Source organism: Bos indicus, chromosome 29 (genome assembly GCF_029378745.1).
Source record: "Bos indicus isolate NIAB-ARS_2022 breed Sahiwal x Tharparkar chromosome 29, NIAB-ARS_B.indTharparkar_mat_pri_1.0, whole genome shotgun sequence".
Lineage (NCBI taxonomy): Eukaryota > Metazoa > Chordata > Mammalia > Artiodactyla > Bovidae > Bos > Bos indicus.
In genome coordinates, this window is record NC_091788.1 from 32,610,146 (window position 1) to 32,630,060 (window position 19,915).

The window sequence follows — 19,915 nt, forward strand, 5'->3', positions numbered from 1 at the left end:
GAAACCCTGGCTTGGTCTTATCTGTCCTCCGTTGCAACCTCTTTGCTGTGAATCCTGGTTTTGCCATCTGCTTGGTCTGCTGACTTGACAGCCCTGCTTCTCTGCTTCCTGACCTGCCCTCTGCAGGGATAATGATGCTAGGTGTCTTTCGCCCTTTACCAGAGCATCACTATCGCCAGTCCTGCCTCCCAGGCCTCTGTTATTTCTTCATTTTCTCCCCTAACCCAGAGGAAAGGAGATGGAAGAAATGCTTTAACTGGAAACTCCTAGATTTGTGCATGATCAAGCATGCATGTGAGCCACTCTCCATGGCCAAAGACAATGCCTGAATCCTTAGGTGTATAGTCTCTTTCTGTAGCAGAACTAATGAATGTTTACCACCTCTATCACCAAAAGGGCATTTATAGTTTCTAGCTGGTAATGCATCTTGGCTCCTGGTGTAGAAAGAACCCCAGGAAGTTCATGGGCTCACACTCAGCCCTCTGCAAAATAACAATGCCACACTTTTCAACTTGGAACCACTATGTGCTTGGCTATCCGTACCCCTGGTTTGGGATGTGCAGTCAGGGCGGATCCTTAATTGAAAAGAACAATGGATAAAATAACCAACAGACAAATGGTTGCTGACAGATGGAAGCACAGCTTTCCTCTGAACACGGAACCAGGTATCTTTGTCTGCGTGGAGAGTGGCTCACATGCATTCTTGATCATGCACAAATCTAGGAGTTTCCAATTAAAGCATTCGTTCCATCTCCTTTCCTCTGGGTTAGGGGAGAAGATGAAGAAATAATGGAAGCCAGGAGGCCTGGGAGGCAGGACCAGGGCTCGTGATGCTCTGGTAAGGGCCAAAAGATAACAAGCATCATTATCGCTGCAGAGGGCAGGTCAGGAAGGAGAGAAGCAGGTTGTCAAGTCAGCAGACCAAGCAGATGGCAAAACCAGGGTTCACAGCAAAGAGGTTGCAAGAGAAGACAGCATGGCATAGGACAGCTGGTGGAAATTGAAGGAACCCAGCTGATTTCAGGTCTGAGTCAAGGGACCCCCTTGTCCTTTCCACACTCTGCCAGCAGCTCAGCTTTGAAACTGCCGTCTCTGGCCATGTCTATACTCTGCAAAGCCTCCTGTGCGGGAGCAGACTTCCTGGACTGTGTTCCAGTAATTCTTCCCTGATCCCAGCCGGAAACAGCCACAGAAGAGCCTTTCCCTTTGAAGTATGGCTATCCTCCTGCTGGGGTTGAGGATGGCCCTGGGAGAAAGTTAGCTGGTAGAGTGGATTGTAATTTTATAGGTCTGGGGGCAAAAGTGTCATAGGGCTGCTACAGCAAAATGCCACTGACAGGGTTCATGCAATAGCAATGTATTTTTTTCTCACAGTTCTGGAAGCTGAAAGTCCCAAGTTGGGGTGCTGGCAGGTTATGAGGTCTCTCTCCTTGGCTTGCAGATGGCTGCCTTCTTGCTGTTTCTCCACTTGGTGGTCCTGCCGTGCCTACCATTCCCGGTGTCCCCTGTGTGTCCAGATACTCTCTTCTTCTTCTTCTTTTTTTTTTGTTTGCATAGAAAAAATTTTTATTAAAAAATTTTTTTTTCAAACTTTAAACTTTCTGTTTTGGGGTATGGCCGATTAACAATGTTATTATAGTTTCAGGTGAACAGTGAAGGGACTCAGCGATACATATACATGTATCCATTGTCCCCCAAATTCCCCTCCCATCTAGGGTGCCATATAACATTGAGCAGAGTTCCATGTGCTAGACAGTAGGTCTTTGTTCATTACCCATTTTGAATTTAGCAGTGTGTATGTGACATTCCCAAACTCCCTAACTATCCCTTCCACCTGGCAACGATAAATTGGTTTTCAAAGTCTGCGAGTCTCTTTTCTGTTTTGTAAGCAAGTTCATTTGTATCATTTCTTTTTAGATTTCACATATACGGGATGTCATAGGATATTTTTCCTTCTCTGATATTTCACTCAGTATGACAGTCTCTAGGTCCGTCCATGTTGCTGAAAATGGCATTATTTCCTTCTTTTTAATGCTGAGGAATATTCCATTGTATATATGGAGCACATCTTATCTATTCCTCTGTCCATGGACGTTGGATTGTTTCCATGTCTTGCTATTGTAAGCAGTGCTGCAATGAACACTGAGGTGCATGTATCCTTTTGGATCATGTTTTTCTCCAGACACATGCCCAGGAATAGGATTGCATCACATTCACTTTCATGATAGTGCTATTTTCAGTTTTTTAAGGAACTTCCATACTGTTCTCCATAGTGACTGTACCAATTTACATTCCCGGCCATATTGAATTAGGACCCACCCAAAGGGCCTTGTTTCAACTCAGTCATCTCTTTAAACATCTTATCTCCAAACACAGGTTCTTAGGAACTGGGGTTAGGGTGTCAACATGCAAATTTTAAGGGAACAGTTCAGACCTTATCAGATCTGAGAGAGACCTGCTGGCCTAAGAGAACTTTTATTTGAAACTGATAACCATCAAAGGTAACTTTATTGGGTGTCACTATGTGGCAGCGACAGTTCTGGGCATTTCTCCCATAATATTACATCTCATCTCCAAGATTACAGATTGCATAATTACAGATGATATCGATTATAATTAATCCTAGATTATAGACTGTGACCTCCTTTCTGAAGTGCGATCAACTTAATTTGGTGGAACTGTGTGACCTAGTGACCACCACACCCCAGGCCATGACCTGGTCCCTGTGATCTGCTGTGACTGGGATGGAAGGGAGAGTTTCATTACCCTGCTCTGCTTGGTAGATGTCTGGAAAGTGCGACGCTGCCTTTCTCCATCTGTCATCTCCCCCATCCCAGCAGGTGATGGGATAGCACACGTGGGAAATACAGACTTGACCCCCCCTCCACAACATCCACAGAGCTGAGACTCCACCCTCTTTCTTGGGTGGGCAGAATCATCCCACTTAAGACTGGAAACTGTCATCTCAAGGAGTCAGACAGGAAGGGATGATGAAGCACTCTGTGCCAGGGAAGCAGGCAGTCCCCTACCCAGATCTCTGATATGTAAGAAGCTCAGCACATCCTGGAGCACCTCTAAACAAACAAGCTAGACACCTGTACCAAGGTCTTCTCATTTAATCACCCATCACCTCTGAAAAAGCTATTCTTATGCCTGTTTACAGAGAAGGAAACTGAAATGAGAGGGGCCCCACCCTTCCCCTGTGTGACCTTGAGCCACATACTTAACCTCTCCGGGTGGGTCTCACTGGCCTCACCTATAAGAGCAATGCTCCCTCTCATATGCCCTGTAGCTTGGCGGCTTCCTGGCCAGGAAGGGGCATGTCCGTCTATCTGTTCCAAGCACCACTCCAGCATCACGTGTGTACTGTGTAACCATTCTTCTTTGCCTCAGCCTCCCCACCCTCCTTTCTGGGGGTCCCAGCCTACAGAACCAACGGAGGAACACACTCCTAGGGGTCCCCATTCCACGGCCCAGACTCCCTCCTCACCCAGGGTCATCTGCAAAGAACACATCAAGCTTGCATAATTGTGGACCAGCCCGCGGGTTCCCAGGGAGGGTGGTGAGGAGTGACACTGGCTAAAGAGTGACCTGGGGCTCTGTGTCCTTCTCTGCCCTCCAGGAGGCTTTGTCGGTGGTGAGCGACGACCAGTCCCTCTTCGACTCCGCGTACGGAGCGGCGGCCCACCTCCCCAAGGCCGACATGACCGCCTCCGGGAGCCCCGACTACGGCCAGCCCCACAAGATCAACCCCCTCCCCCCGCAGCAGGAGTGGATGAACCAGCCAGTGAGGGTCAACGTCAAGCGCGAGTACGACCACATGAATGGGTCCAGGTAAGCCCGCTGGACCCGTGCTGCCGGGATGGGGCCGGGGGAGGCTGGAAGCCTGGGCCTGAGTCAGAGGTCTGGAGGGAAGTGTGTCTGTGGCAGACGGACCTCTGGTGCTGGGCCGGGCGACTGAGCCAGGCTTTAGTGAGCTGGGGTGAGAGGGCTCCTTGAGGTGGGGCGGCACAGAGCCAGGAAGGCCTCTAGTTCTCTGGGCCCCAAAGCAGCCCTCAGGCCCATGACACTAACAGATACTTTTGTAACACCTGCTTTATGTCAGGCCCAGGCACTGCCCCTCTTGGGGATAATTCAGTAATAAGATACTCTTCTGTTTCTTGTTGAAGATACTTGACCTCTCTGGGTGGGTCTCATCAGAGCAAAGATGAACAAACCATCCTTCGATTTAAAGTCTAGGATGATGACAAAGATGAACAAATCTGAGGGCTCCCTGTGCGAGGGAGGGCACACTTGGAAAGTGGGTTGGGACTCAGTGCTGCCCAGGGCCAGTAAGACTTTGATCATAGAGATGGACAGGAGAGGACCACAGAGAGGGAGAGCACACCGGGGGGCCAGGGGGGCCCAGGCTGGAGTCCGGGCTCTGCCTGTGGACCAGTCACTGCTCCCTCTGAGGACCAGCTGCCTCCTTTCTGCACGGCTGGAGCATCAGTTTCCCATAGGCTTGTTACGAGGGTTGACCCTGATACTGTAGAAGTGTCCCAGGGCAGGGCCCAGGAAGTGACCCGTCCCAGGACTCAGAAAGTGCTGGCTATTCTGAGGGTGACTGTCACGAGTGAAGTTTGAAAGCTGAGAAAACCTTAGTCTAGTTCACGAAACATCAGGCAAGCACAGGGAGATAAAAACAGAGACCAAGGGAGCCCTGATTGGCTGGCTAAGAAAACAGGGAATTTATTCCATGTGCAGATGCCGATTTGACATGACATTTGAACATCATCAGACCTGTGACTGAACACTTGAAAGCTGGGCATCATTGTATATAGAGAGTGGGGAGGGGAGAGTCAGAAAGATAAGAAGTTAGTGAAATATTACAGGTAGAAAATTACAAAAATTCGGAACTAGAGTCATGGCACTGATTGTGGAAACGAAAAGGGGAAGACACATGAGGGACATATCAAAGGGATAATTAACAGGACTCAGGTTGATAAATATTGCACTGGGGGCAGGGGGTGGGTGGGAAGGGGGTTTGTGCAAGGAAAGAATCGAAGATTAGCAAAGGTTGGGTGTTTTCCAAGAAGGATGGTGCCAGTGGCACCCAGAGGAGTGGGAGGAGGAAGTGCTTTGAGAAAGGATGTCAGCACCCTGTGAGATGCATCAGGAGCCATCAGTAAGTAGGACATCGGATAAACACTATGAGTTACTGGAAACAGATCAGATACTACTAGGGGATGCAGTTGGAATTTAGACCTGGGCATCATCACTAACGAGTTCTACCTGTGCTGGCAGATGAGGTCAAGGAGCAGACAAGACTAAAAGCAAGAGAAGGGGGTGCTCGTGTGGTGGGAACTCCCCCCCCAGGAAGGTCCTGGTCTCAGAGCTGCCTGTGAATACACCTGGCCCCACCACACTACAACCCCACTAAGCAACACCAGCCCCTGGGATCCCAGCCACCTTTCTGGCATAGAGGATTTCAGGGAGGCTTAGGGGTTCTGAGCCAGGAGCCCGTCTGGTGAGTCCCTCCACAGAGATAACGAGGGTACTGACTCACTCTCTGTGGAGGGAAGTCAGAGTTTGTCAATCTTTCCACATCACCATTTGCTGTCTATCTGCCTCCCATGAGGTCCATATTGTATTTACATCTTGACCTAGAGAGGCCTGGCGTGCTGCAGTCCATGTGCTCACAAAGAGTCGGACACAACTTAGCGACTGAACAACTAGAGAGGCATATTGGGCTTTGAGGGGGTAAATGACTTGCCTAAGGATTCAAAGGTGCAGTGAATCCTTTTCAAAGTTGTAGAGCTGGCCCTGCATCCCAGCTCTCTGATCCTGGCCCCGTGGCCACTCTTTCTATCCCCTCCCCACCCACCTGCACCCACCCCACATGTGGACAGCATTCAGCAAGGCCTCCCACATGGGCCTGACCACGGCACTCCCAGTGCTTGCTGACAGTCCAGACTCACCCTTGGACAAGCCGGAGCCTGAGTCCAAGCACCACTCACCTCCACCGCCCACCCATCAATGCCAGCAGCACCTCTCCTTCTAGGCCATCTGGGAGCCTCCTCCTTCTTCCCCTTCCTCCTCTTGCCTTTCTGACGTCTCCTCATCAGACAGCAGCCTGAGTCTTCTTTTCAAAACATTTACCTGTCTTGCTCAAAATCCTTTAATGGCTTATGCTGCAGGGAAGCCTCAAGCACTGCCATATATGAATCCTGGGCAGAGGAGGTCCCGCCCAGAGAAATCAGTTTTCAGAACCTCCTCACCAGCTCCACCGAGGCTTCTCCCATCACACCAGACACCAGCTGGAGGGGAGCTGCGTGAAGACCCCAGAGACCACACGTAGTATTTACCTGGCTCTGGTTTCACAAAGCAGCCCCTGCTTTTGATCTGCCGGTCTTGACCAGGGCCAGGAGCTGGTGACAGCATAGGTTCATAAACTGATGTCCCCTCGTCCCTCTGGGAAACCAAGATGATGCAGTGGACCCTTGAGAATCAGGCAGGCTAGGTCTAGACATCACCAGCACCTCATAAACATCTCCTAAGCGCTCTCATGGAAGCTGGAGTGGGCAGCAGGGAGCCAGGGTTTTCAGAAAAAAATGTCTCTGCTTAGGATGGAGCCCGGTCAGATCACATTCTTGGATCACGCAACAAAGAACCAGCGTGATGAAGCAGATGCCTCCCTAATTAAATCTCTCACCTGCCACGCTGTGCTTCTGTCCTCTCAGTAGCACTGATGATGTGCTTTTAATGCAGAAGATAATTCCTAACTTCAGATTAAAAAAAACAGAGTATAAAACTTGGGATTTCTTGGCTCATACACTGAATCTATGCTGTCCAAGGCAGTAGCCACTGGTCACAGTTGCTGCTTTGGAGCACTTGAAATATGACCTATCCAAAATGGGCATGTGCTTGATGTGTGTGTTAATACACTGGCTTTAGGAGACTCAGTGTAGGAAAAAAGTGAAATACATCATTAATTATTTTTTTTATATTGATGATGTTGAAATGATCATCTTCAGGCTGTATTGAATTAATATATTTTAATATATTATTAAAATTAATTTTACCTTTTTTATTTTAAAAATGTGGCTACTAGAAAATGTTACATTATGTATGTGCCCCTTCGACTGGACAGGGCTGGGCTAGAATGTTTTGGACCGACTCAGGGCTTCCCTGGTGGTTCAAACTGTAAAGAAGCTGCCTGAAATGCAGGAGACCCTGGTTCAGTCCTTGGATCAGGAAGATCCCCTGGAAGAGGGCATGGCAACCCACTCCAGTATTCTTGCCTGGAGAATTCCATGGACTGAGGAGCCTGGTGGGCTATAGTCCGTGGGGTAGCAGAGAGTTGGATACGACTGAGCCACTAACACATTGGTGGCACTTTGTTATAGCTGCCCTAGCAGATCAACAAAGTACCCAAAGATGTGTTTCTCTCTTCTGTTCATGATTCACGGTGAATTCTCCCCATGTTCTTCGATAACTTGGAATTCTGAGTTACTTGATGCTTATCAGAGACCCTACAGATATTTATGTCTCTAGAGGAGGTATTCTGTGCGCCGAATGCTACAAGGTCCTTCTTGCTTCTGATGCTGCCAGTAAGTCATCCACGCCGGTGGAGAGACCGAGATCCAAGGAGCTCACAGAAATTCGATCTTGCCCACGTTGGGGCAGGTTTGCCCCCTTTCTCCCTACCTTCCGCTTGTGGTTGAATCTGTTACCATGAACTGTTCTTCAAACGGTGTGACCCATAGGCTCTGTGCTGGATGTACTTCAGCAAGATGATCCAAGCTGTGGTCTGCAACTAACTCTCAGCTGCATCCTGTCTCAACCACGGGTTTGGGGGAAAACATCCCATGAAGGAAAAAAAAAATATCAACTTACGGAGGGGAATGGCCAAGACTCGCTTGCCAGAGTTGCTGGACCAGAGTTCACTGTTAGTCTGCCCTGATGCTGCCTAGCCTGGCCAGCAGGATCCAATGCCCTTATTAGACACCTACAGACTTAACATCCACACACAGGAGGACGAGCCTCACACACCCTTCACTTCTGCCTCTGACTACACAGTCCCATGCTAAACTGCCTCCTAACACTCTGCACCTTGCAATGAGAAGCCTGTCAGGCAGAAAGCTGAGTGGGAGGGGTACTCAGGGTTCTGGAGAAGCTGTGAGCATCTACTAAGTACAGGTTAGAGTGAGAGCTTTGCTATGGGTGATTTCTTGAAGTTTGCTTTTGCATCTCCTTTTCAAAAGCAAAAAGGTCACATACACACGTCTCTGCATGGCTCCTACAGAAATCCTAAAGACAACACAGATTGGCGCAATTTCCGCAGTATGCACGTGATGTAGAAGGCACACCAGATATTGCTAATGCTCCAATAGCCCTGGGGACCTCCTTTTAGCTGTGTGAACATTAGGTATCCGTTGACTGTAAGCCTGGGCTGCAGACCTGTGGGTCTAGATCCCATACTCTGAGTAAAGTTGCTCTCAGTTGAACCAGAAGGTAGAAAAGATGTTTACATATTTGAATGGGATTATCTTCAGGTAACTGGGCTTCCCTGGTGGCTCAGTGGTAAGGAGTCCGCCTGCCAATGCAGAAGCCACAGGAGACGCAGGCTTGATCCCTGGGTGAGGAAGATCCCCTGGGAGAGGAAATGGGAGCCCACTCTAGTATTCTTGCCTGGAGAATCCCATGGGCAGAAGAACCTGGCAGACTACGGTCTATGGGGTCACAAAGAGTCAGACATGACTTAGCAACTGAGCAACAACAACAATCTTTAGGCAAGGTCTTTGAAATCTCCTGTTATCCAAATGCTCAAGATTTCTCATTGTGTTTTAAATTGCTTGACAGTCCATGAGGCACTTTTGGAAACCAGCAGCCGTCTTTTTAAAGCAATGATCCCTGAACACAGAAATAAAACCAGAGGAGCAAAGACCTTATGTCCTTCGGTGAAAATAAAGGACTAGGCTGCAGGGCCCACATGCCCTTGCTGTGGCCTCCCAAGTGTGGCTTTCTGAGCCATGGTTGAGCAGGACATGCTCTGAGTTACACTTTCAGAGCCACCACCTCCTCCTCGCTCCATGTGGCAGCCCCTGGCCCTCCTGTCACCTGTCCCAATGCTGTCAGCTGCCTGCAGACCCCAGCCCCATGCTAGCTGTAAGCAGGTCTCAATACAAGTCAGCAGCAGAGTGGGTGGGCTGAATGGCAAAGCCTCCCCGCTCCATGCGTGCCCCCCTTGTTTTCATCAGTCCTCTCCACAGGCGCCAGCTGCCTCGTTTAAGAGCAGCCTTTATGCTGTGCTTCACCTGTATTCCTGGCTCCTTCCAGTAGCTGGCTCGGCTCTTGGGAGGCCTGTGCTGTCTGCCCAGGCGCAAAGTCCCGCAACCCCAGAGTGGAGGTGGGGTGGGCAGGTGGATGGGGAAGGCATGGCTTTCCTTCCTTCTCTCCTAGGAGTCAGAGGAGGGCCGGCCTGCACAAGGCAGAGGTCCAGGGTGACGGCCAGGACGTCTCCCTTAGGGTGCCCCTTTGCAGAGTCTGGGATCAAAGACAGAGCCTTGTTCCAGAGGACAAGCACCCAAGCAGGTGGGCAGTGGGCAAGCAGATCACCTTGCCCTGCCCGGGAGCAGGAGAGAGAGGAGGGCACAGAATTGTGGGAGCTTCTGTGGGCCCAAAACGAAGAGGCCCCACCACTGGACGACCCCAGCGGTGCCCCTAGCTGGAAGGGCCAGGCTTGACGCTGTTCAGACTTTCTCCCCAGGGCCCCCCCACCCCCCACCCAGCAGGCGCCTTTCTCACCACGCTGCTCAGACTCCTTACCGGGAGAGGTACCAGGCAGCTTTTACTAAACGATTCCTTTATTCACATTTTTATTTTTCTCTCTTCCTGATACCAGTGACTGGCTCTGCCCTGCGGTGCCGATGGCATAAGGGGCCATTTCACTGCGATGCTTTCTGAGGTTCGACTTCTCACCTCTGAGTGGCCAGAGTTCTCTTCTGGGCTAAGAAATCCTCAGAGGCCCAGCTGATGGTGGAAAAGAATGTTCACAACTCATCTATTTCTCCGCTGTTCCCAAAGAGAGATGCAGCCCACGGAGGGCAAGTCCCTTTCCGCCACGCCCGCCCCCCCCCCGCCCCCCCAGCACTCCCCCCAACCCCAGACACCGCCCCCTCACAGAAAAGTGCTCTCCGTCTGCCCAGCCGGGGGAAGCGTGTGCAGCCCCACCCTCTGCACGGCCTCTCCCAGCCAGTGAAAACGTTGCTGTCTTGGTTAAAGGCCAACTTAATCCTCCCAACTTCGGCTGCACTTGGGTTGTTTCACAGTGGACAAGTATGCTGGGGAAGGCTGCCAGGCCGTGGTGGAGGTGGTGTGTGTGTGTGCGGCTGCGGGCCTGTGCATGCGTGCATGTGTGTGTGCGCTCCTGCACGGCTAGCGTATGTGCCCGTGTGCGTGTGCCTGCACCGGTGGCGTCGGCGCCTGTGTGCGCATGCGCCCACTTGTGGTTTGCTTGGACTAGGGTGAGGGGGACCCGGCCAGCTCCACCAGAGCTCAGCTCAGACGCGGGACCGGGGTCTTTCCGGGACTGCTTCATCTCAGGCCAAGTCCTGCTCCAGCAGAAGCCAAAGGGCCAAACCCTGGTGCAAAGCCCCGAAGTGCTACTGCCGCCCCTCAGACTGCCATGGGGACATTAAACCTTCAACAATCTGGGGCTCCGACGGCTGGTTCTTGGTTCTCTGCCTGGAAAAACAGTAGGCGAATAGTAAAACCTTAAATTCTAACATGTGTAAGTTATACATCTTATTTTCATTTTCAGCCCTTGTTCCCCTCTGTAAGACATCAGGAAAAAATTACCGTCTGACTTCTAATATCTCAGTGGAGCATTTATCTCCCAGCTATGATAAGTGATCTTCAATATTTTTTTCCTTTCAGATTAAGAAACAAATTCATTTAATTTTCTTTATTGAATGTGCTCTGGCCTCCCCCTTCCCCTGCCGTGTCCCCACCCTCCTTCCCCTCTCCTCTCGGGCTCAGGGACCATTGCTTGCATGCCCTCCGTGTTGCTGCCTTTTCAGGACGGGCGGGTCCATCTGGCACAACCCTGCTCCTCGCCTGCTCCTTTAGGCTTCAGCATGGTCTGTTCCTGCCCACAGCAGAGAGAGGGAGGGCAGCGGCCAGACCTCTGGAAAACCGTTGTAGGTTCTGCAGCCCAGAGTTGGCCGGCTGTAATCTGAACCTTATCTGAACTCCTGGGTCTGAGGGCCTGGTTTGGAGCTATTGTGAAGACTGACTGTCTCCCAGGTTGCCAGAACTGATGCTTCCTGCTCTGGGCAACCGGGAGGGTGGGTGGGAAAGCCGCAGCCTCTCCTTGGTCTCTAGTCATCTCCTTCGGCCCTGGCACTGGGGGAGTGGCTGAGCAGAAGTGGCAGGGCAGGATAGCACTGCCCTAGGCACACCAGGAGAGTCTGTGACCCCAGGCTCTGGGTAGGTGGTGTGTTTTGCCAGCCTGCTGAGGCACCAGGTGGCCACAAGGGAGATGTCAGCTCTGTCTCCAGACGATAGATGCTCCTTGCTGAACTGAAGCCCTATGCTCCCATGTTGCAAAATAGCAGGGGCTAACCATGTACTTCTCTGGTTTTCTTAACCATAGGAAAGAGGTGTTAACCTTTGTCATGTCTGACCTGGAGAGTGATGGGGAGATTCAAACACTCTATGAGAAGCACATTGAAATGATACACATGCAATAGTAAAGAGTGATTCAGGGCTCAATGACTGTTCAGCCCCTCTGGAAGGCACTATTGAGGATTGCTGTTGTTGTTTAGTTGCTCAAATGTGTCTGACTGTGCAACCCCGTAGACTGTAGCCTGCCAGGCTGCTCTGTCCATGGAATTCTCCAGGCAAGAATACTGGAGAGGGTTGCCATTTCCTTCTCCAGGGGATCTTCCCAACCTAGAGATCGAACTTGAGTCTCCTGTACTGGCAGGAAGATTCTTTACTGCTGAGCCACCAGGGAAGCCCACTATTACAGGATACTTGAGGTTAAAAAAAAAAAAAAGCCATGGCATTGATCCAGCCAGGGGAAGGGCACCTGCCAGGCTAACCATCCCACAGTGTGACAAGTCCTAGAGCCATGGCCGAAACAGGGTGCAGTGGGAGTGGGGAGAGGCCTGTCCGGGAGCTAGGTCCAGTGCTTGCGCCTGGGGAGGGTAGGTCGCCTGGCAACAAGGCTAAAAGTGTCAGCTGCAGGCAGAGCTGAACTCAGAGGTCCAGACTCCAGTCTGAGGGCTGTGACGCTGCCAGAAAGTCTTTAAGTACCGTAATTATAGGATTGGGCTGGGATTTGGAGAAAACTAGTGGCCGTGTGGATAGAAATAAGGCAGCGTCAGCAGCACCCCCATCGCCCTCGTCCCACCCGGTAGGGCTGGGCAGAGGCTCCACGGATGCTCTGGTGGCAGTGGCAACGGTGACACTGATGCCTTCCCCTGAGCTTTGTCTCTTCTCGCTCCAGGGAGTCTCCGGTGGACTGCAGTGTCAGCAAATGCGGCAAGCTCGTGGGCGGAGGCGAGTCCAACACCATGAGCTACAACAGCTACATGGACGAGAAGAACGGCCCCCCTCCCCCCAACATGACCACCAACGAGAGGAGGGTCATCGTCCCCGCAGGTACTTTGGGAACCCTTTCACTGGGTGCCACCCACGTCCTCAGTCTTCTGAGCTCGTCGTCCTGGGGAGGGGCATCTACATCTTCACCTGGTACCCTGTTCTCTATGGAAATGCTTACCTGGGAAAGCTGCACCTTCTTCCCTGGCCACCCTCCATGACAGTTTCCCAAATGTCACCGGAACCCTGACGCACAGATTCGGGAAGCCCCGCCCTCAACAGGTCACATCACACTTTCTACCCTCAGTGCCTGGTTCCACGGACAAGGCCTGCCGAGAGAGGAGAGGCAAGATCTTCTGAACCCCAAAGGAATCCTGGGAACACCCAGACGTGCCCACCCTTGCCTTTAAGGACAAGAGTGGCCCGGAGGTCTGTCCTGTCCATCGGGCATGCACTTCCTGGCATCCGCAGGGTCCCACCTTTCCAGAATTACAGCCATCTCTTCCAGGTCCAAAATAGAAACGACTATATTTAACAAAAGGAGTGCCTGAACATGTGTGTAGCACGCTTTGTCATTCTGTAAAAATAGGCTATTTTTCCTAGGTATCGGTGCTGTTGGTCACAGAAAATAAAATCATTGTTCAGGCCTTCTGTGTGCTGGCTGGACACTGGCCTCGGCTGGCGAGCTCAGCTGCCTGTTGAAAAGGGAGGAGAAACTACCCCGTGTAGAGTCCGTGCCAGGTAGAAGGAGCCAGAGTGTTCAAATTTGAGGCAGTCAATGACTTACCAAAATAAGTTTACCCGAAAGGCGAACCCCTTCCATTTGGGAACGTGTAAATGCAGTTGTGAATGAAAGCCAAGGATTAGATGTCCCTTTGAGGTAATCCAGAGGAATTTGCGGGTCGGTCTAGAAGGTGTGGTTCTGTAACAGGCCACTCCGTCCTCGGCCCTCTGTATTTCCTTTCCATGGGAAGCTGTGTGTCACCATCTCCTAGGACTGCAGACACATGCTTGTGCTCCAGGCCAGACTCCAGGTGGCAGGGGCAGGAGGGGTGGGGACAGGGGAGACGGGAGGGCTGGGCTCTTAGGAACGTCTCTGTGCCCTGCAGGACTTGAAAACTGCTCATAAAGCATGTTTATTTCCTTCTTCCATAAACTTGTGGCCTCCCAGAGGAAGAGGAAGAATAGCTCCGTATACTGAGTGCCTCCTGGTGCTGGGCACCGTGCAAACAGCTTCATCCTTGTGATGTTACTTCTGTCTCTAACATCGAGAAAGAAGCATCTGTAGCTGATCTCCCCTCCCTCGGGACACCAGCTAGGAATGTTTAGCTCAGGTGCATCTGTGAGAGCCAAGAGAACTGTGCCTTTTCCCTTCTCATAGAGAGAAGGCAGAAATGAAACTGAACTAAAACTGGCCTGGAGAGAAACTTCTGGACTCCCCACATTGGAGCCAAGCCTCTCCAAGCCTTTGCTCACTTGGAACCAAACTCTCCCTGCCCCCCCCCCCCCCCCGCCGCCCCCCGCTTCTCTCAACAGTGGCCAACATAGGGAGGAAATCTTGAAGACAGAAGAGTTAGGGGGCCAGAGGTTGTCTCTGAACCAAATGTTGACAGCATTTCATTTCCGAAGTCACTTTGGGGAGAAGATAGGGGAAAGAAGGGAGGGGAATGACCAGACTGGTTGACCCTTCAACTCTGAAGTAGTGTTGAAGTACTTTTGAAAAGATAATCAAGGTGGCAGTCTTAGGGGGCCAAGGTCACCAGAGCAGTAATAGTGAAAATAGCATAAATTCCCATCAAAAAATGTTCCAAGCACTTCGTGTCATGGATCTGCTAGCCAGGGCTTCACTTCATTACTTTACTCCTGGCGGGATCTTGCAGCATTATCCTCACACGTTTTGGCTTCCTCCTGGCCAGCCTCCTAGACATAAGAGAAAGTCTCACAAATCAAGGCCATAAAACATCGGTGGAACAACCCATTGGATTTATGGTGGGATTTGAAGACAAGCATAAACGAGGGCCCTAGTTCATCACCAGTTCCAAGTTCAGATGGGAAGAAACTAGGACTAAATCATCCAGGAAATACATTTGGAAGAGCTTAGCACGCTCCGGAGTGGAAGATTTATAATTCATTGTGCTGTAAAGGGAGAGAAATAATATTGTGATAGAGCCCAAAGCAAGGGCGGAAATAATAAAATAAATAAAGCCTACAGTGTAAAATTGAATTGGAGGCCTTGGATATTCAAAGTGAGAAATTAGGAGAAGCAGAGGCGAGCTGATGAAATAATATGTGACATAATCCAGGTTCCCCCAGGACATTTTCCTTTAGAATTCTGAAATGGTGCAAAATCATGTCCATTTACCAATGGTCCATGCCTAATTGTTCCTGGAGAGTAAAAGAGTGAAACAAAGCAAGAAGTTTATGTGAGATTCAGAGAGGGAGAGAGATCCAGACTTGTACAATGTAGCCCTGAGTGGCTCTGCTTTTGGAAGTGATGGCAAAGCACCTCCTGAATGAACTAAGACAGGATGGTGAGAGGGGAGGAGACTTAGGGTGCAGGGACCCTCAGCTAAGTGCAGGCCTGGGAGGCTTTCAGTCGAACCCTGGCTCATACTAGGATTAAAGGTCAGGTTGAGGACTTAATGTTTCAGGACTCCACTTCCCACCTTCGAAATGAAAATAGCCATTTTTCAGGGTATTCTTGATGAGTAAAAAATAGCACACTTGAAGCAGCGGGCACCTAGGAGGTGTTCAAAGTCTGGACTGTTACAAGTTTCTGGGCATTGGGTGCTTAGCATGAACCCTGCTTCTCTCCCCACGGCCCTTCCTAATCATCCAAACCTGCTCCCATTTTTACCAAGAGCCTTAACAGACCCTTAGAATGAGAAAGTGAGGTGGTAGCACAGATATTCCTACCAAATAGCCGGCTAATAAAACAGGTTCAGTAGAAGCTAGGGGCTACTATTAAGTCTCCTCCCCTCCTCCAGGAAACCTTCCATGATTGCAAATTCACAGTCACCCCTTCTGCCGACCAGTCCTCAAACTGCCACCACAAAAATCTGTTGCTTAATTCTGTGCTTTCCTGCCTGAGTTTTCCTGGGCATGGGTCTTCCTGTGATGAGCATGTTTAACTATTTGTTGGTTTAGCTAATTATCTCTAATAATTAGGTGCCAAGGAGAGAGCTGGTTATCAAATTGTGATATGTGACAAGATATAAGGGTTCCACCTACTGTGGAACCTGCTAGAACTCATCACGGCGCTCAGAGTACACACGTTTCCCCCTACCACACACACACACCTGTTTAGGAAAGAGTCTGAGGGTCCCAAGTGGAGATCTAATACCTTGAGGTTCTAGGACCTCAGCGCTTACATTGTTTATCCTCAAGAGTGAAAACATTTTCTCCGTCCAACACCATTTCCCTTCTTTGGGGATTCAAATATCCTAAAAACTCTGGGGGGATGATTTTAAAGAGCTTTTAGTACCACTGTCCCTAAAAGGAGAAAATCCAGGTTGGAGTTAAGCTGAAGACTTAACACCACTGGGTTTTCCACCTGCACAGATGGAATTGCAGTCTAAGTGTGCAGGCCCGTCTTTTCTGCAGCCATAGAAGAGATTGCTGTTGCTTCATGAACTCACTGATGTTCTTAAGATATGGATGGTGGCCCTTTCCAGAGCCGTTGGTCCCTGCTCTAGGCAACTGGGCTTATTTTCATTCTGATGCCATGATTTCTCAGGCAGAGGTTTCAGTTGCCCTCCAAAGACTTGAAAGAGAACATCCTATCTGGGTGCATAGTTACCGTCTAAGAACCTTTTCAGAGCGCTAAGTGGTTCAGGCTGCACCAGATGCGATGGCGCCAGATGCGTGTTCTGGGAGGACCATCTGGGGCGGGGGTGGGGGGACCGCTTTCCCTCTGTAGGAGGGGCACTGAGGAGGGAGGAGATGGGAGAAAGGTGGAGGTGGGGAGAGAGAGAAGAGACAGACAGAGAAGGGGAGGAGCCCTGCCTCTGGCAGCCTTGCTAACAGCCTGTCTCTCCTGCAGACCCCACGCTGTGGACACAGGAGCACGTGCGGCAGTGGCTGGAGTGGGCGATAAAGGAGTACGGTTTGATGGAGATCGACACGTCTTTCTTTCAGAATATGGACGGCAAGGAACTGTGTAAACTGAACAAGGAGGACTTCCTCCGAGCCACCTCCCTCTACAACACGGAAGTGCTATTGTCACATCTCACCTACCTCAGGGAAAGTAAGTGCCCGGTCCCTAACATTTCTGGGTAGCGAAACACCCCCAGAGGCTATAGCGCCAAGTCCCCAGGGCTGGAGAGAACTCTGCCTGGCCGCTCAGGATGCAGACTGGTTCCCATAGTGACAGCCCAGGGCAAGGAGATAGGGTCCCTGCCTCAGTTTATGCTGGGTGGGTGCTATAGTAGTGACACCTCTGGGTGTCAAGTTGCTAAGGTCACATTGGCTCCCAGGGACCCTGCGAGGGGGCTGACCCTGTCCTGCCATGTCAAAGGAAGGAAAACAAAATATGAAGAAAAACTAGGGAACTGCAGCCATGTGTGTGTGTGTTGAGGGCAAGTCTGCTGGAGGCTGGTCGCACCCTTCCCATGAGAATCCCTTTCTGGAAACTACTTTGCCTCACATTAGAAATAGATGGATGCCCTGGCTGGTTCTATCTTGAGCAATGATTTCAAGTTTCTACAAAATTCTAGGTTCACGGGTTTACTTTTTTGAATATTTACACATGAAGTTCTTCTTATTCTTGGGTTTTCTCTGGCACTGCCCGCTGTTACCGATACACTCTTCTCAGCTAAACAGGAAGAGTAGCAAATGCTACGGATGGGTTAGGATCTGTTGGAGACTCTCCTGGCAGAGTGAGAAGGAAAAGAGCTTTGGAAAGGGAGAATTTGTAAAAGAAAAGGCACAGTTGTCCAAAGGATTTATCCAGTACAAGGATTTTCTAAAACCAAGCCCCGTCAATTTGATATGAATTTCATCTGATATGAAATATACACAGAGATAGGAACAGAATTTTTGAAACCCACTAATAACCTCAGCCTTAACTCTTTACCAGAAAAGTGTAAGTCATTCAGTCATGTCCAACTCTTTGTGAGTCCATTGGACTGTATAGCCCACCAGGCTCCTCTGTCCATGGAATTCTCCAGGCAAGAATACTGGAGTGGGTAGCCATTCCCTTCTCCAGGGGATCTTCCCGACCCAGGGATTGAACCTGGGTCTTCCGCATTGCAGGCAGATTCTTTACCATCTAAGCCACCAGGAAAGCCCCAAGCAGGTGGAACATCAATAACCCCAAGTACCAAAGGATTGTTCTGTGACCAGAAAAGATGGTACTAAGATGGGGAAGCAGAAGATACAGGAGAACAGATGTGGTTCATTCTACAAGGGGTTTTCTAGCAGTCAGCCCTGCCCGAAGATCTACCGGCAGCCTCAGGATGCAGGGTTTGCTGTCTGTGGCCAAGGCTGCAGGAGTTCAGCCTTACAGTGAGGGAGGTTGGTGGTTTGAAAGCCCCTGTACAACTGAAGTCCTTGGACAGCGTTTAAAGGCCGCTTCCCCGGTCTCTTGGGCTCTGGTGGGTTAGTTCTTCATTTGTTTTCCATGTTCGGTGTGTCTTCAGCTCGCCAGTCCTGGGAGCTTCCATCTCCTTCTGCACCAGTGCACTCTGCGGGGTGGGCTGGGGGGCAACACACACTGGCTGTAAAAACGAAGAACTTTTAAAATGCCTTCGGAAGTTTCCACTGGTGCCTCCGGGCTCCCCGGTCACCCCTCCAATGCGTCTGGTAGGCAGTGGGATTGTGTGGGTGATGCAGTGTATGTTAACAGCAGAGGAATTACCTCATGTCTGAGTCTTGCTGCAACATGAGGTCAGCCCAAGAAACGATCGTTTCAAAAACGGGGGCAATTTTCCACCCAGTCTTTCTGAGCTTTGGAGAATGAGCATTTTCTAACAATCCGTATTTCTGTAAGTGTTTATAGGGTTTTTTTTTTTTAAGAAAGAATCTTTGCACAGAGTCCTGCAGCGATGCTAGCTGGGCAGGGCAGGGGTGGAAGTGGGCACACGGAAGCTGAGCGTGATGCGTGACTAGGAGAGACCACCAGCGAAACAGAAACACTGACCCATTCTGCCTTTCTGCACCTCCTGGCCTCATACAGCGGATGGTCTAGGAATCGCTGGCCCCTTTTCTTTGTTTGTGGGGGAAGAGATGGACAGAGGTGAGGACGGTGACTGTGGGGCCCTTAAAGGGCCCAGTTTTCAGATGCCCTTGATGGGGAGTGTGTAAGCACATTCTGACTAACGCGAGTGCTGTGCGTTTTAAGTCACTCCAGTCGTGTTTGACCCTTTGGGATCCTATACTGTGGCCTGCCAGGCTCCTCTATCCTTGGGTTTTCCCAGGCAAGAATACTGGAGTGGGTTGCCCTGCCCTCCTCCAGGGGATCTTCCTGACCCAGGGATCAAACCCAGGTCTCTCCTGTCTCCTACATTGGCAGGCAGATTCTTTACCACGAGTACCACCTGGGAAGGCCTGACTGATGTGGGGAGATGCCATTCATGCCATGTGATCCCAGCCCCTGCCTTCTGGTGGGTCCATGAACATACCCAGGTCCTCGCTAGGACTTCGTCTCACAGAAGAACCCAAGCCACAGACGCTGAAGCAAAACCAGCCTCTGCTCAGAAGGCCCAGGAGTTAAACATGGTGGTCGTGGATAAACCGTTCAGGAGGCTTCCTATCAGAGGAGAGCAGATAACAAAGAGCAGAGGGCCGAGCAGCCTGAGGAGAAGTGGAGGCCAGACAATTTGGTTTGGGGGTTGTAGGTAGCGGGGCATGAAAAAGGATGGATTTCTTCTTTCCTTCTCAGAATATTTGTAGACATTAAAAAAGATAGCCCCAAAGCAACAAAAATATGAAATTTCCAGAAAAGAACTTAGGAGCAGAGCAAATTCCCAGAGCTGAGTGGAGATGAACAAACCACAGATAGAATATAATGTTGGGTGAAACAGCAAAATATAAAGGAGTCTGTGCAGAAATAGAAAACCACGTCTGCCTGCAAAAGTGAAAATTAAAATACTTGTATTAAGGTTCAAAAAAACTTGCCCCAGCATAGCCTTGTAGTCTGGAGGCCTTTTGAGGACTTTAGGCTTAAAATGATCCCCTATCATGGAAATAACTTTTGATTCTTGCCTCTTTTTCATTGGTGTCTAGTCTCTGGGACCCCTGGTGGTGAGTGGTCCACGGAGACCCCCGCAGGAGGTCGTGTTTGTGGTGACTATGCCCTTTCGGTACTGTGGGGAACTCCCCAGGGCCC

The 19,915-nt window shown here is 50.4% G+C and overlaps 1 protein-coding gene across 4 annotated transcripts in view; it reads left to right on the top strand.

The window, feature by feature from the left end:
- FLI1 (Fli-1 proto-oncogene, ETS transcription factor) overlaps positions 1-19,915 on the top strand; it is a 131,879-nt gene that overhangs the window by 66,863 nt on the left and 45,101 nt on the right. For all 4 annotated transcript variants that reach the window (XM_070782496.1, XM_070782497.1, XM_070782498.1 and 1 more), the window contains exons 2-4: positions 3,623-3,834; positions 12,497-12,651; positions 16,631-16,834. In XM_070782496.1, coding sequence (XP_070638597.1) covers positions 3,623-3,834; positions 12,497-12,651; positions 16,631-16,834 — 571 coding nt within the window. The remainder of the gene's footprint in view (positions 1-3,622; positions 3,835-12,496; positions 12,652-16,630; positions 16,835-19,915) is intronic.